Genomic DNA, 15962 nt, shown 5'->3' with positions numbered 1-15962 from the left:
CTTACACTAACCTCCCCCCGAGGGTGCCTAACCCTAACCCCCCTTCCCCTAGCCTGACCCTAACCTCCCGGGGGGTGCCTAACCCTAAGTCCAACCCGGGAACCCTAAACCTAACCATCCCCCCCCCCCGCGGGATCGGGATGCTGGGCAGCGGTCTCCCGGCATAGGTAAAATGACAGGCGTCGAGATAAACCTTGCCCGGATTTAGCAGTCGGGAAGCCGGCGGTCGACATTGCATCCGCCGGCTTCTCGACTGTTTCCCTGTCTGACACATAGTAAAAGTTATACATAGAATTTCACTTGTTAATTAGTGAGAAGACCTGGAAAACATGCACTGTAAGGGTTCTTTGGGGACTGGAGTTGGGAAACACTGCCATAACTCATACCATCCAAAGCAGTGGTTGGAGCTTAGAAAATAATTAAATACTTGATGTAATTATTGTGGGAAAAAAAGCTCAGTGCAGCCAGGATCCCAGCACTGTATACATTCATAGTCAGTCCTCAGCCTACAGAACACAGCAATAAGTTCAATCAATTCTTCTACTTGTAATAAATGCTGCATAGTACGATATGGCCACCGACATTTCCCAGCTCAGCAATGGCAGTTCTCCAGAGAGGCGAGGCCATGAGTAGTGTAGCTCAATAAATATAATGAGAAGAAAACAAGCATTTAAACTACTGATAGCATTCTAGATTGATGAATATATTGATCTACAAACATTTTGCTTATCTGTATGAAACAATCTTTAAGGGAAGATACATAAAACATAGGGCATGATTCAGCAGTACACGTAAGTACACCGCTGAAAGCAAATTCCCGATAATCCTGAATCTGCGTGTGCACATTACCCGTTCTGCACATCCTATGAGATCGCACACCGGCCCCCATATTCCTCTACCTAACTGACAGGCAGAGGCGTTTGCAGGGCAGTGCGGGGGCGGCCTGCGTTCTAAGAAAAGGGGGCGTGTTGAGTCTGTTTTCCCAGAGTGGCAAGGCCAGGACAAGCAGAACATGCATAATCCTGGCCTTGCAAGTCTGCCAGCCTGCATAAGCTAAGGCTGAGGCCGGCACCGACCAAAATTGCGACCGATGGTCGTGATGGCGATCCCAGGCTGCGACATCAGTCGGAACGCAGGGATCGCATATACAGCAGGAAGTGTCAGACACCTCCTGCTGCATTTTAATTTTAGCAAGGACGGAATTGCAAAGCTTCTTGTGTGCGGCTTTGGAATTTCGTCCTCTGCTGAATCCCCCCCCATAGATAGAACAAGGGTAACACTGAGCTGCATTTTGACTTTAGAAACTGTCCTTTCTAAAACGCTTTTACAGAGAGAGCAAAACAGACTGTACTGTTGGACAGAAAGTCAGAGAGTGCAATAAGGATCACGTGCCATAAGCCAGCACTATAAAAACAAATGAGAAACCTGATAAAGCAATGCTACAGGACAGGTTTGTGAGATGGACATTTTAAGGAATTTTAGCACCATGTATCAAGAAACTGATATTCAGGATAAAGAGAGGTTATCTGACAAGTTCACTCTGTTCTGCAACATATAAACATATTCTGCTGAAGTTATTTTCACTACAGTATAACTTTAATTAAATTGTAAGAACTTCTGCATGGAATTAAGGTGCGTACACACGGTACGATTAAAATGGACGATATGAACAATAACTATATAGATCATGTCGTTATCGTTCATATCGTGCAGTTTTTGGTGCCCAGCGACCTGCGATGCGCAGGCACGTATGGACGATAACGATATCATCCATCGACCGTGCATGCAGGCCAACCTGGTCGATATCGACCAGGTTACTATAGGGACGTTATAGTCGTTGGTGAGTTGGTGGTGTGCTGGAACCTCGATATCGATCATCCAGCACATCCAGGAGATGGAACAACTATATCGTTATCGTTGTCGATCGTCCCGTGTGTACACATCATAAGTGTTCACACAAATAACAGTTGTTAAGTTTTATTTTCAATAATTTTCTGTAATTTGAATTGATTCAAACTAGGGGTGAGCGGATTCGGTTTTACTCGGATCTTTTTATTGGCTATCGCCGAACACGTGTTTTGGATAGCGAATAAAATCGAGCCGAATTTGCGGTAAAGTGGCGATAAGAACCGAGTAAAACCGAGTAAAACCGAACCCGCTCACCCCTAATTCAAACACGTTGTACCCTGTGCTGTATTACTAATCAACATTTTCAAAACATACAGCTTTATGGTTTGTTTTAATTCACAAGAGAATTTGCAAAGGAAAATAGTGTGTGGGTAAACAAACATTTTATAAAAAGGAAAAAAGGATTATTATTATTATAAAACAGTATCTGTAAAACATAAAGGGCATATCAGGGTAGTATGAGTAGTGGGTAGGTTGCTACAAAGTGGAAAAGCCAATCATGATGACAAGCTGTGAGGCTTTACTTACCGCAAATAGAGCCAGCAGCCACAATAAATCCTGCCCAAGAATAACCTCGCCGGAAAAATGCATCAGAGAGAGCAGAGTCTGGTACTAATGTGTTCCACGGCACCATTAGAGTCAGCACAGTGGACACCAGGATGTAGGCCGCTGTTGCGAGGCCTAGAGACACAGCTGTTGCAATGGGAACAGATTTTTGAGGATTCCTCGCCTCTTCACTTGATGCTGCAATCACATCAAAGCCAACAAAGGCATAAAAGCATGTGGCAGTGCCAGACATAATGCCAGACCAACCGTATGGAGCAAAACCTCCATATTCAGCAGACCAGTTCTTTGGTTCTGCAAGGATAAACCCAAATATTAAAATAAAAAGTATGATACCCATACTAATGGCAGCAAAAATGTGATTAAGCCAGGAGGATACTCTGACCCCAAAAGATATAAATGTTGTGGCAATCAATAATATACCAGCAGCCAAGAAATCAGGGTAGTGAGCCAAAAACTGTACATTCCAAGTTCCAATATGGGTTTCAGTAAAGTTTTTGATTTTGTGGTCAAACATGGAGTCTAAATATCCACTCCAAGCTCTGGCAACTGCTGCCCCACCGATCATATATTCCAGGATGACGTTCCAGCCAATGAGAAAGGCCCATATTTCACCGACTGAAACATAAGTAAACATGTATGCAGACCCCGTCTTTGGCACCCTAGCACCAAACTCAGCATAGCAGAGAGCTGCAAGCAAAGAGGCAAAACCGGCAATAATAAATGATACAAGGACAGCTGGACCTGCTATCTCCTTGGCCACTGTGCCAGTCAGTACATAAAGGCCAGAACCCACCATTCCACCAACACCTAAGAGTGTGAGGTCCAAGGTCGAAAGGCATCTTTTCAATGATGTCTCCATCAGATCATCTTCCAACGTTTTTATCCTGTTCAGTTTCTGGCAGAACCGAACAAAAGCCGCAGTAGTGGGTAGTTTGTTCCCCATCTTGCAAGTTTTTCCTTATCAATTGCCCCGGATAATTGATTACTGCAGTATTTCCTTCATGTCTATTAGTAGTAAATATCTAAAACAGCAAACAAAGAGAAATTATTTATTAATATATTTGTGGTAGACAGTAAAGGTGCCTAACACACTAGGCGATGTGCTCACGATGCGATATGTCCGATTTGCCTTGAACTCTCCCCGGCACTCCAGGACACGATATGGTGCTTAAAAGAGTCCAATCTGACTTAAGATCTATCGTGCACAAAATCTATCTTTTGCACAAAATCGTGTATGTGATTGGCAAATCTTGCCTGCAGCAGAAAAGATCTTCAGATGCGATGTACGACCAGTGGGAACACACATCGGCATCGTGATCGTGAGTGGACACTCACGATTTGGATATATTTTACACGATTTGTCATTCCGATGCGTCGAAATCAGGCGAATCGTTTAAAATATCGTCTAGTGTGTAGGCACCTTTATTCTTCTGCTCAAAATACATCACAGTCCCACATGTTTTTATATTCTTTATGATATTTCCAAGTATGTTTAAATATTTTTTTTTATTATATTGTATGCAAGTAAGGGTTGAAATAACATTACGTATAAAACCTTTTGTCTTGGTACCTCCTCTGGTTTCTATAATAATACATTGATGTACTGTATTAGTAATATCACTCCATGTTATCTGTACTTTATTTGTTTCAAAGTAAGCAGCCTTGACCATACATGGACATTCGTAAACCAAAAACAAGATGTATATTGCTCTTCTCCTCTTTTCTCAATTCTTTCTATACTGACAGATAGTTTATAGAACATGTAAAGCTTGATTGTATGTGGAGTTAACATTCTTATAATTTTAGAGGTACTGCTAAGACTTAACTTCAACCACAGTCAATCTGGTCACTTGTGACTGAACTAAAAAGGAAACACATAATACTGACTACTTCAAGTATTGCATGATGAAGCACGTCTTCCACACTGTTGTTTTTCCCCTGCCATGACGGTGCACGTCTTCCACATGGTTTTATTTCCCCTGCCATGATGATGCACAACAGTGTGGAAGACATGCACCATCATGGCAGGGGAAATACAACAGTGTGGAAGATGTGAACCGTCATAGCAGGGGAAATACAACAGTGTGGAAGATGTGAACAGCTTCTGCTGAATAAAATGATATGCAGCATGCCTATGTTCTGTGTGCGTCTGCGGGTGTATCTGCATGCGAAATGCTACATTACAGTGTCAGCGGCTATAACACTGTAACGTAGCGGTTCGCATGCAGATACACATGCAGTCACACACAGGACATAGCCATGCTGCATATCATTTTATTCAGCAGAAGCTGCTTGCGCTATCTATTTGCATCACTCTCTGAATAAGACACATTTGAAGGTAAAGAGTGGCATGAAAAGACGCTCAGCTCTACCACCAAGGCACACGGAGCTCCCGCGTTGTGTGGCGCGACTTGTAGCGCACAGAGGATAGCTGTATGTGGACACATCTGAACATATGTGTCCTTACACATCTAGACTCAAAACGACAGGTGGTGCGAGACACCTGTCACGAGTGAGCTGCCAGGTCCCATGCAACTCTGCTAGTGCTGGGCATCTTTTCCCCCTGCAAAAACATCTTAGGCACAATGTGATGTGAATAGGACGGACCAGGAGACTGTGCTGATTAATCTGATATGTGAAACCTGTATATCTGTGTGTGATTGAGTCTCTATACGAAGCACAGAACTTGACGCAAAAAGATGCTGCATTATAGCACTTTGTTTGTATACAGATTCAGAAACTCAGTTGCACGCAGATATACAAGTGCCGCATATAAAATTAATCAGCACAGTCTCCTGGTTCATCCTAATTGCATCACATTGTGATTAAGATGCATTTTTCGGTCAAAAAAGACGCCCGGCGCTAGCAGAGTCGCACAGGACCTTGCGAGCCAAGAGGGGCTGTTTGGCTCAACTGTAGCAAGAATGACATCTGTATGCACCGCTCAAGTTCCACTTCATACAGATCAACCAGTGTATAACTGTCAGCTGCTCTAGTAACTACTACACTTCAAAGAAATGCTGTGTCTGCAATTCCGCTAATGTTGAATACCATCTCCACATAGCACACACGTTAACAGGGCTTGGGCCCAGATGCACAAACGCAATACACCTAATATACCAGAAGACGTGTAACACAGAGTGCCAGCACAGCAAGACAGTGCAGAGTATTGCTAAAGGCAAAATTCAGTGAGTACAGCATGTACGCGTGAGCTGCAATCTTGAGAGGGATCATTAAGCTTAAAAGTGCAGAGAATTACACCACATGGAAATTTGCAATGGAAATGCAATTGAAACGTGAGAGGTTGTGGAAAGTTACAGATGACCAAAGTGACAATGCAAGCCCAGAGGATATAGAAAGAGCCAAGAGAACAATAGGCTTGAGTGTTGAACAGCACATTTATTCTATTATATATGGGAAATTGCCCACAAAAGACATGTGAATAACCCTACAGGCAGCGTATGAGGATGGGGGTCTGATGAGTAGAATTGGTTTGAGGCGTGTATTATACTAGGGTGGTTCACAAAATTTGGTATCCAATACCTCTCATTGTGTACATTTATTCATCTCGTACATATATGTATAATACATAGTATATCCTTGGTACAGATTATTTTTCCACTTAGTCCCCATACTTGTCTAAGCATTTGCTCCAATGGTATACCAAGGCATCTATTCCAGCATAGAAAAAAAATCAATGTCAAGCACCTGAAGCTAACTCAAATGATTCGGTCCTCCTGAATCAGACCCTCAATGTGGCACAAATTGTCATCTGTGGTGGATGTGCTTGGCCACCTGGATGACTGCTCATCTTGACCGTCTGTCCTGCAGTGCCCCAAACCAGTTTCTGTGACCTGACATTATTACCGTACACCTTTTGGCGATGAATTTCAGCTGCTGACTATGCTTCAGTCAGCCCTGCCATGTTACAACTGATGTTGAAGTAGTATGACTGATATGAGGAACAGTCTAATGGCCATGAGGGGAAGCAGTGGTCTACCTGCTATAGCTTGGCGGGAAAATGGAATGAAATAAAGAACATTACACACGTGAGAGGTCTTGTTACCTTACTCATTGAACCACCCTTGTATAATACCAAGTTGAGTAAATGCACAAGTATGAGTGACTATATTGACAAAATTATGACCATAACCCAGGAGTTAACGTCAACTGAATGTAAACTGAAAATGTAAATGCTACACAAAGAAATAAGTGCTGCAGAAAAGACGAATCAGCTTTCAGTGTCACAGAAAGGATTGCTGGTATACGGACTGGTGCAACAAGACATTACAATTGTAATAAAGAGTGCTTCACTACACTGAACATGTGTTATCCTATAACAATCAAAGGAATTAGAAATGAAGTCACACAGTCATTGCTAATGTTTCTAGAGAAATCTGGACTAGAACCTACGTGAATTATTGAAATGTTCTTGCTTGTCTAAACTTCGTGGTATTCATGAGATAGACAAGAGAATGTCTACACAGTCATAATGTCGAAACTGGCCATGTCAACATTCATGAAATGTTGACATGTTAATTAATGTTAACATATCGCCCCTGGTGGGACAGTGGTGACCTACTGGGTGTGGTATAAAAGATAGACAGTGTCTAGGTCAACATTCAATAGGTCAACACCAGATGGTCGACAGGTAAAAGGTCAACAGGGTCAAAGGGTCAACAGTTAAAAGACCAACATTGACTTGGCTGGCAGGGGCAAAGGGTCGACACACAAATGGTTGACACAGAAAAGGCTGACTCTTTTTGTTATTTTAACCCTAATCCTCACCCTAGCCTAACCCCAACTCTCCTCCTATTGCCTAACTCTAACCATCCCCTTCCACAGCCTAACCCTCCACCGTGTGCCTAACACTAACCCTCATCCTAATGTCAATATATCACATGGAGACATTTTGACAATGTTGACAGTGTAACTGTGGACATTGTTAATGTCGACCTAATGACTACATCCCTGGACAAACTATGGTGTGCACCAACATGTCATAATAAATAAATTATATCATGTCAATAAACATGTCAACAATGTCAGTGTGAATGTTCGAGTCAAATATCGTCATTCAGACCATGTTGACATATTGGTGACGGAATTGGTATGAAATACTGCCGGCCGCATGGCCGGCAGTTCGATTCCCGTCAGCTGCAGCCCGACAGGAGCAGAGTGCGACGCAGCGGAAGCCCGACAGCGCTGGAAATCCCGATCGTGGATAGGCAAGTATCCACTAACCTAACCCCCCTAACCCTAACCCTCCTTAGGGGTGCCTAACCCTAACTTCCCCCCCAAGTGCCTAACCCTAATCCCCCTTCTAAGTGCCTAACCCTAACCACCCCCTACCCCGCTGCCTAAACCTAAGTCCCCCGGGGGGGTGCCTAACCCTAGGTCCCCCCCGGGGGTGCCAAACCCTAACCCTCCCTCCCCCTAGCCTAACCCTATCCCTCCCGGGGGGGTGCCTAACCCTAAGTCCCCCCCGGGAGCCCTAAACCTAACCCTCCCCCCCGCGGCTGTCCGCTCGCGGCGCCCGGCATCACTACGATCGTGATGCCGGGCACCGGTCTCCCGGCGTCGGGGAAATGCAGGCGTCTACATCTAGACGCCCGGCATTTCACCCATGCCGGGATAAGACAGTCGGGAAGCCGGCTGCCGGTATTTAGGCAGTCGGCTTCCCGATTGCCTCCCATTGGTGACATATAATGAATGCCGACCTTCTGCATGTTAACATTTCACACCACAACCCCCTGAATCTCATACTTACCAACTTCCTGGCTGCCCTCTCCGAGAGGGGACAGGAAGGTCGGCTCAGCAGGGAGCATGTCACGGGAAAGTGGGCAGTCTGACGGGCAGAATGACGTGATTGCGTCATTGTGGCAATTAGCAGCACTGTGAAGTGGGAGTGGGGCCACAAAGATGAAATTAGCAGCTCTGTGAAGATGGGACGGGGCCACAATGATGCAATTAGCAGCACTGTGAAGATGGGACGGGGCCACGATGATGCAATTAGCAGCACTGTAGAGCGGGGACGGGACCACGATGATGCAATTAGCAGCACTGTGAAGCGGGGACGGAGCCATGATGATGCAATTAGCAGCACTGTGAAGCTGGTGTCAGGGCCTCAATGATGCAATTAGCAGCACTGTGAAACAGGGGGCAGGGCCTCAATGATAGGAGTCATCCTAAAATAAACTGCTTAAAACACGAGAGATCTTTCACAGAACACGTGGATTGGGGGGGAAGGGGGGGGCAGCTAATCAGGGTAGGCGTGGCCCCCTATCTTTAAAGACTGTGCCACCTTGTCTTTCCGGCCTCCTTCTGCCCCCCTATCTTTCCAGCCTCCTGCCCCCCCTATCTTTCCAGACTCTGGGCCTGATTCAATAAGGGATGCAGTTGCTTATGCGCACGCAAACGGCTGAATAAATCACACTGCGCATGCTTATGCATTGCAGTGCGCATGCACAAGCCAGGCACTGCATTTGGAACTGTGTTCGCAGAGGCTACGCAGACCCATGGCAGAGTGATTGATGGGAAGTGCCGTTTGTGGGTGGTGATGGGGGGTTGGTAGAGTGAACGCAGGCATGCCAGTGCGATTCAACACCGTTGCAGGGGCATGCATGAATCATCCACTGCGATACCAGATGCCGCCTGAGGCGTCAGAGCGTGCGCAAAAGTAAGCAATTCCTGAAGTCTGGGCTTCCCTAACTGTCCGATGTTACCGATTGTTTCACTATGTTGGTCAAGTATACGGATGTAAGGGGAAGCGGGCGTCTTTATGTCAGGCTGCGATCGCAATGCAAACATTTACATGTCTTTCCGGCCTCCTTCTGCCCCCCTATCTTTCCAGCCTCCTGCAGCCCTATCTTCCAGACTCTGGGCTTCATTCAGAGGCGGCCGTACGGTCTACGACCGCACGGCCGCCTCGATGTTGTCCAGTGCGCATGCGCACGAGGGAGCCGGCTCCTTCGTGCGCATGCGTGAGACCCGCTACGACCGACAGCACCGGTCGTATCGGGTCTCTTTCCAAAGGGGGCGAGCTGTCGATGTTGACTGACAGCTCGCCCCATTTGGAAGGCGGGCCAGGGGGGTGGCAGCCCAAATGGAGGCGTTCCCATGGGAACGCCTGCCGTTTGGGGGAGGCCCCACTGACATCACTAGTGATGTCAGTGGAGAGCTTCCGGCTCTGACAGAGCCAGAAGCTCTCCAGGGCTTACGACAAGTGAGACCCTACACTAGGGTCTCGTCGTAAGCCCCGATGGTCTATGACCATCGCGACCATCACCCTAGCGGTCGTTAGAGCTGTGGGTGTAAACTCACAGCCTAACGACCGAAACAGAGGCGGCCGGTCAGGATGCAAGCGGCCGCCCAGTTTCTGAGCGACCACTTGCATCCTCCGACCGCCTCTGAATGAGGGCCTCTGTGCCCCCTTGTCTTTCTGGCTTCCTCCTGCCCCCCCTATATTTCCAGCATCCTGTCCCCTTATCTTTCTAGCCTCCTACCCCCCTATCTTTCCAGACTGTGCCCCTTACCGTTAGTTGTTGCTAGATCCAAATTACCTAACCCTTATCATTTGTATGACTGGTCTTCCTCTCATGTGAGGCCGGCGGCGGCAAGGAGCGTGATGTCACAAGGTCAGCGTCGCGCTCCCAGCATTGAAGTCCTGCTGTAGGTAGGAGGAACTGTCACCATGGGCCTGCTCTGCGGCGCAGTTCCTGCATAATGGCGGCATGTGGAACGGCCGTACCGGATAGTGCACTATAAATAAAATTTACAAAAAACTCTCGTAAACGACAGGGGGAGCATGTGCCTTGGTGCCCCTCCCCTGAATCCGCCACTGGTCCTGCATGTACAAAAGATCAGGCAATGCGGTTCAGGACCCCACAGGAGTGTGCACTACACTATGTAGTGCATACACACTGCACGATATTGACGATTTGTCGTTTCAATATGTTGGAATCGGTCAAATCATTAGCAATATCGTGTAGTGTGTAGGGACCTTTAGTTACTATAGAATCTCAAATACATCATGTGATAAATGTACAGTACAACTAGTTATAGCGTTCCACATGATATACCTATTTAGAGATGTACACCTAATGCAGTATTGGAAGTAAATTTGGTATGTTCGTCCATATGAAGAGCTATGCGCATATCGAGCTAAAATTGCCACTTTGAGCCCCAGAGTTGCTAGGTGCATAACATACTCCACCAAGCAGGCAGATTTCTGCTTAGATACAAGCCTGCATAGGCCTCAGCTACGTGAGCATGTCCTCCCTCAGCTTTACCTATGTAAGAATGGCCAGTTACAACCTGTTCTGCCTTTTTGTTTGTAATGAAAATGCATACAATTCTGCATCCTTCACATTTGCGTGCACCCATTTCCCAAGCACGTGCAGTGTAAATTCACGTAAGATATGCTCCACAATTGGACGTACATTTAACTTTGCATGATGTTTTTCAAGTATGGATATCAGTATTATTAGCGTTCCCGCTAGGCTGTTTTAGCAGGGCGTAGCGCCCTGCCCTCCAGAAGGAGGGCAAGAAGCACCCTGCCCTCCAGAAGGAGGGAAAAAAGCGCCATGCCCTCACAGCCTACGGGTGCCGTCCTCACCTGCGAGTCGTAGTGTCCCGCGGGTGGGGAAATGTGCTGTGACCCGGTCACCGCCAGAGAATAGACGCAGGGCGCATGCACCTGGCATCTATTCTCCCTGTCGGCAGCGCTTGAGGGCTGCCCGGTGTGTCTGTAAGTGCCGGGCATGCCCCCAAGAGTGACGAAAAGGGGACGCATCTTATAGACATGCCCCCTTTTCAACAGCCACGCCCCCTTTTCGCGCGCATGGAAGTGCCCTCTCTGGCTCGCGCGCCCTGCCTGCCGCCGGAGCTAGAGTGAACACTATATTATTATTATTATTACTATTATTAACAGTTTCTTATATAGCGCAGCATATTCTGTTGCACTTTACAAATGGAAATAACATTAATAGAAACAAACTGGGTAGTAACAGACAGACATAAAGGTAAGAGGGCCCTGCTCGCAAGCTTACAATCTATAGGGAAATAGGTGTTGATACTCAAGGATAGGTGCTACATATTGCAAATTGGTCCAGCCAGATTGCAGAGGTTATTGGTGGGCTGTATGATCCAGTCACACAGGACTGTTGGCCTAGGGTCAGGAAGATGTAAGATTGAAGAAAAAGAAAAAATGTGAGGTTATGTGTAGACTATAAGAAGAGATGTAATTAGATAGGGAAGCTATGAAGATTATGTGGGTGGTTCTGGAATCTGATAAGCTTGTCTAAAAAGGTGAGTTTTCAGGGAACGCTCGAATGTTTGAAGACTAGCGGAAAGTCTCATTCTGCGTGGGAGGGCATTCCACAGGGTGGGTGCAACCGAAAAAAAGTCCTGTAACTGTGAATGAGAACAAGTAATGCGTGTGGAAGAGAGACGCAGATCTTGTGCAGAGCGGAGAAGTCGGGTTGGGAGATATTTTGAGATAAGTGAAGAGATGTGTGTTGGTGTGGTTTGGTTAATGGCTTTATGAGTGAGTGTAAGTATTTTATATTGAATACGGTAGAAGACCGGTAACCAATGGAGTGACTGACAGAGTGGATCAGCAGACAATGAACGTTTGGCGATGAAGATCAGCCTTGCAGCTGCATTCATTATGGATTGTAGCAGTGAGAGCCTGTTTTTTGGAAGACCAGTAAGGAGTCTATTGCAATAGTCAATGCGTGAAATAATGAGTGCATGGATTAGAGTTTTTGCAGTGTCTTGTGTAAGATAAGGTCGAGTTTTAGCTATGTTTTTCAGATGTATGTAACATGATTTTGAGACAGATTGAATGTGGGGAACAAAGGAAAGTTCAGAGTCAAGGATGACATCTAGGCAGCGGGCTTGTGGGGTGGGGTTGATTGTCGAGTTGTCAACAGTGAGAGATATCAAGTTGATAACTACAATTGGCCGGTGGAAATATGATTAATTCTGTCTTCGATATATTAAGTTTGTGGTGGCGAGATGCCTTCCAAGATGAAATGGCAGAGAGACATTCAGTGACACGGACCAGCGCAGATGGTGACAAATCTGGGGAGGATAGGCAGATTTGAGTATCGTCCACGTACAGATGATACGGAAAACCAAAAGAGTTGATTAGTTTGCCAAGAGAGGTGGTATAGATTGGGAAAAGCAGAAAACCTAAGACTGAGCCTTGCGGTACTCCAGCTGATATAGGTAGCAAAGAGGAGGCAGAATCAGAAAAGCAAACAGTGAAAGATCAGATAGGTAGGATGAGAACCACGCAAGGGCTGTGTCTTGAAGACCTAGGGATTGTAGTGTTTGTATGAGAAGAGAGTGGTCAACAGTGTCAAAGGCAGCAGAGAGATGTAGAAGAATAAGAAGTGAGTAATGGCCTTTAGCCTTAGCAGTGACCAGATCATTTACTACCTTAGTCAGTGCTGTCTCTGTGGAGTGTTGGGAACGAAAGCGTGACTGGATCCAAGAAGTTGTGCGAGTGTGTGAGGTGAGTGTAGGCAAGTCTCTCCAGTAGCTTGGAGGGGCATGGGAGCTGGGAGATAGGACAATAATTTGAGAGAGAGCTAGGGTCCAAATTTTTTTTTCTTTAAATGTGAGTAATCACTGCATGCTTGAACAGTGATAGAAAGATACCAGTAGAGAAAGAGAGATTACAGATTTTAGTTAAGGTTGGGATGAGCACAGGAGACATAGCTTTACTGATTTGTGAGGGTATAGGATCCAGAGGAGAGGAAGTAGAGTAGGAGGATGAGAAGAGTGTGGATACTTCATCTTAATTTGTGGGGTCAAATAAAGAGAATGTGCCAGCGGGTTCTGGTAGGGAATTGAGCAGGTCACTGGCTGGGGAAGAATCCACCATTTCAATTCGGATTTTATCAATCTTGTCCTGGAAATAGGAAGCAAGATCTTGTGCACTGATAGTAGCAGGTGGGTTGGGTGAGGGAGGGGTAAGAAGGGATTTAAATGTATTAAAAAGTCCCTTGGAATTAGAGGCTTGGGCTGAGATGAGAGACTGGATATATGTTTGTTTGGCAGTGTCCAGAGCATTACGATAAGAGTGGTAGATAGTCTTATATGTGAAGATTCTGAGATTTACGCCACTGACTTTCTACTTTACGTGAGGAATTGTAGGGTGTTGTTAATTTTGAATGCCATACTTGACGTCTAAGTCTATGTGGAGTATGATGGGTAGCTGGAGCCACTTCATCAAGGGCTATTTCGAGGGTCTGGTTCAGGTGTGATACAGCAGTCTCAGGAGAAGTGAACGTAGAAATTGGTGAGAGTATTTGTTGCAAAGAGAGTAGTTGTTGAAAATTAACAGCATTAATATCTCTGCGGGTTTGAGGAGGCTTGGTTGATTCGATTGACATTGAGGTTGACGTAATGAAGGAGAGTGTTCAGGTGATAAGGTTGTGATCTGAGAGACGGAAAGAAGCGTTAGTGAATTCAGAAACTGAGCATAGTTTGGTGAATACAAGATCAAGACAGTGGCCCTCCTGATGAGTTGAGGAGTCAGTCCATTGGGAGAGGCCAAAAGAGGTTAGAGAGAGAAGTTTGGAGGCATGAGATTGTGGACTGTCAATAGGGATATTGAAATCACCCTTAATGATGGAGGAGATGTCTGAGGAAAGGAAGTGAGGTAGCCAGGCAGTAAAGTGTTCCATAAATTGTTGGGGTGGCCCATGTGGGCGAAAGATAGCAGCAATTCGCATAGAGAAAGGAGTCAAAGTCCTAACAGAATGTACTTGAAATGATGTAAAAGTAAGGGATGGTACCTGTGGAATAACTGTGTATGTAAAAGTTTGGTAGAGTAATATTCCTATCCCACCTCCTTTACTATTACCAGGCCTGGAGGTGTGTGTGAAGTGTACGCCACGGTGTGAGAGTGCTGCAGAGGAGGCAGTGTCTGATTGTGTGATCCATGTTTCTGTTATTGCCAGAATGTTGAGGTTAAAATAAAGAGGTCATGGATGGATGTTAGTTTGTTGCAGAGCGCGCATTCCGTAAGGCACATTTTAGTGGCTTGGAGGGTGTTGGTAGGTATGTGATGTGTCTGCTGGATTTATAATCCATTGTGAGAGGGGCATGTGGGTAGGGCCTGGATTGGCTGATATGTCACCAGCTAATAGAAGTAATATCAGTATCACTACATACCCAGCTATAGTGAATAATATTCAAAGCATGTGTAGCAACTCTATCTATTTGCAAATCATCTGGACACCTCTCTAAAGGTAGGGAACACATTAGACGACATGTCGCCCAATCCAACAGATCGGGCCGACATATCATCCACATCGGCCAGTGTGTACCCACTATGAGCGACCATGCACGGTACCGCTTGGTTGTTCATTGCATTGACAGACCGAGCCTACATGCTGCTCAATTTCTCAATGTGATGATAGACCTCATGCTTGTGTATGCGGCTGGTAAATGACATATCGTGTGGTCGTTCACCAGATTGTGCGGTGTCAAACGACCGCGCCATATGTCATTCAGTACATCGTGTGTTGGCCTAGTACACACATCGTGTAATGTGTACCCAGCATAACTCAGCTTTTCCTTTCAAAATACTAGCAAATCTGTAGTTATTGTTACTTACATCAGGGAATTGCACTAAGTGACCAATAAAAAATACATATAGAATATCCGTACAGCTGACAGAAGCAAACACGGGGGTGGACTGCTGTAACGATTAATAGACAGATTGCTAACTAACAATGGCCCTCATTCAGAGCCGTACGCTCTGAGCAGAGCGCACGCTCTGAATGAGGGCCGCCCTCCATAAAAATGGAGCGTCCTCCTGGACGCTCGTATAGCTGTGGGTCACCACCCACAGCCTATACGAGCGTGCAGTTTGATGGCCGCGATGGTCGTGACCATCGCGACCATCGAAACTGCGAGCCGGAGCCTACGGTTGAGGTTTTCAACCGCAAGCTCCGGAGTGATTTTGGCTCTATCAGAGCCAAAATCACTCCCACTGACATCACGGCTTCTGATGGGAACATCGACAGCACGCCCCCTTTGATCAGACACAACGAGCGAAGGACTTTCCTTCGCTCGTCGCGTCTGGCGCATGCGCACGACGGAGCTCCCTCCGTCGTGCGCATGCTCAGTGCAGAACATCGACCCACTTGCGAGCGGACAGCCGCTCGCGAGTGGGTCTGAATCAGGGCCAATATCCTTTAGTCTACCCAAGCAAATATTATATAAATGTATTTTTCGCCTTTTGGACACACAGGACTTTCTGTCATTCCTCCTCCCCTTCATTGGTGCTTTATATACAGTAAGGAACAATGGGGGTCATTCAGACCCACTCGCGAGCGGCATTACGCTCGCAAGTGGGTCGATGTTCCCCACTGCGCAAGCGCACGTCGGAGGGAGCTCCGTCGTGCGCATGCGCGAGACCCGGCGAGCGAAGGACTTTCCTTCGCTCGGAGTCTCGCATCAAAGGG

General features: G+C 46.3%; 1 protein-coding gene across 1 annotated transcript in view; it reads right to left on the bottom strand.

Moving 5' to 3' along the window:
- Positions 1 to 15962, bottom strand: part of SLC7A4 (solute carrier family 7 member 4) — a 31209-nt gene that overhangs the window by 9125 nt on the left and 6122 nt on the right. The window contains exon 2 of the mRNA XM_088465540.1: positions 2437 to 3497. Coding sequence (XP_088321666.1) covers positions 2437 to 3418 — 982 coding nt within the window. The 5' untranslated portion in view covers positions 3419 to 3497. The remainder of the gene's footprint in view (positions 1 to 2436; positions 3498 to 15962) is intronic.

The sequence above is a fragment of the Taudactylus pleione genome, unplaced genomic scaffold (genome assembly GCF_031769625.1).
Source record: "Taudactylus pleione unplaced genomic scaffold, aTauple2 ptg000062l, whole genome shotgun sequence".
NCBI lineage: Eukaryota > Metazoa > Chordata > Amphibia > Anura > Myobatrachidae > Taudactylus > Taudactylus pleione.
This window is presented reverse-complemented; position numbering and strand designations above follow the sequence as displayed.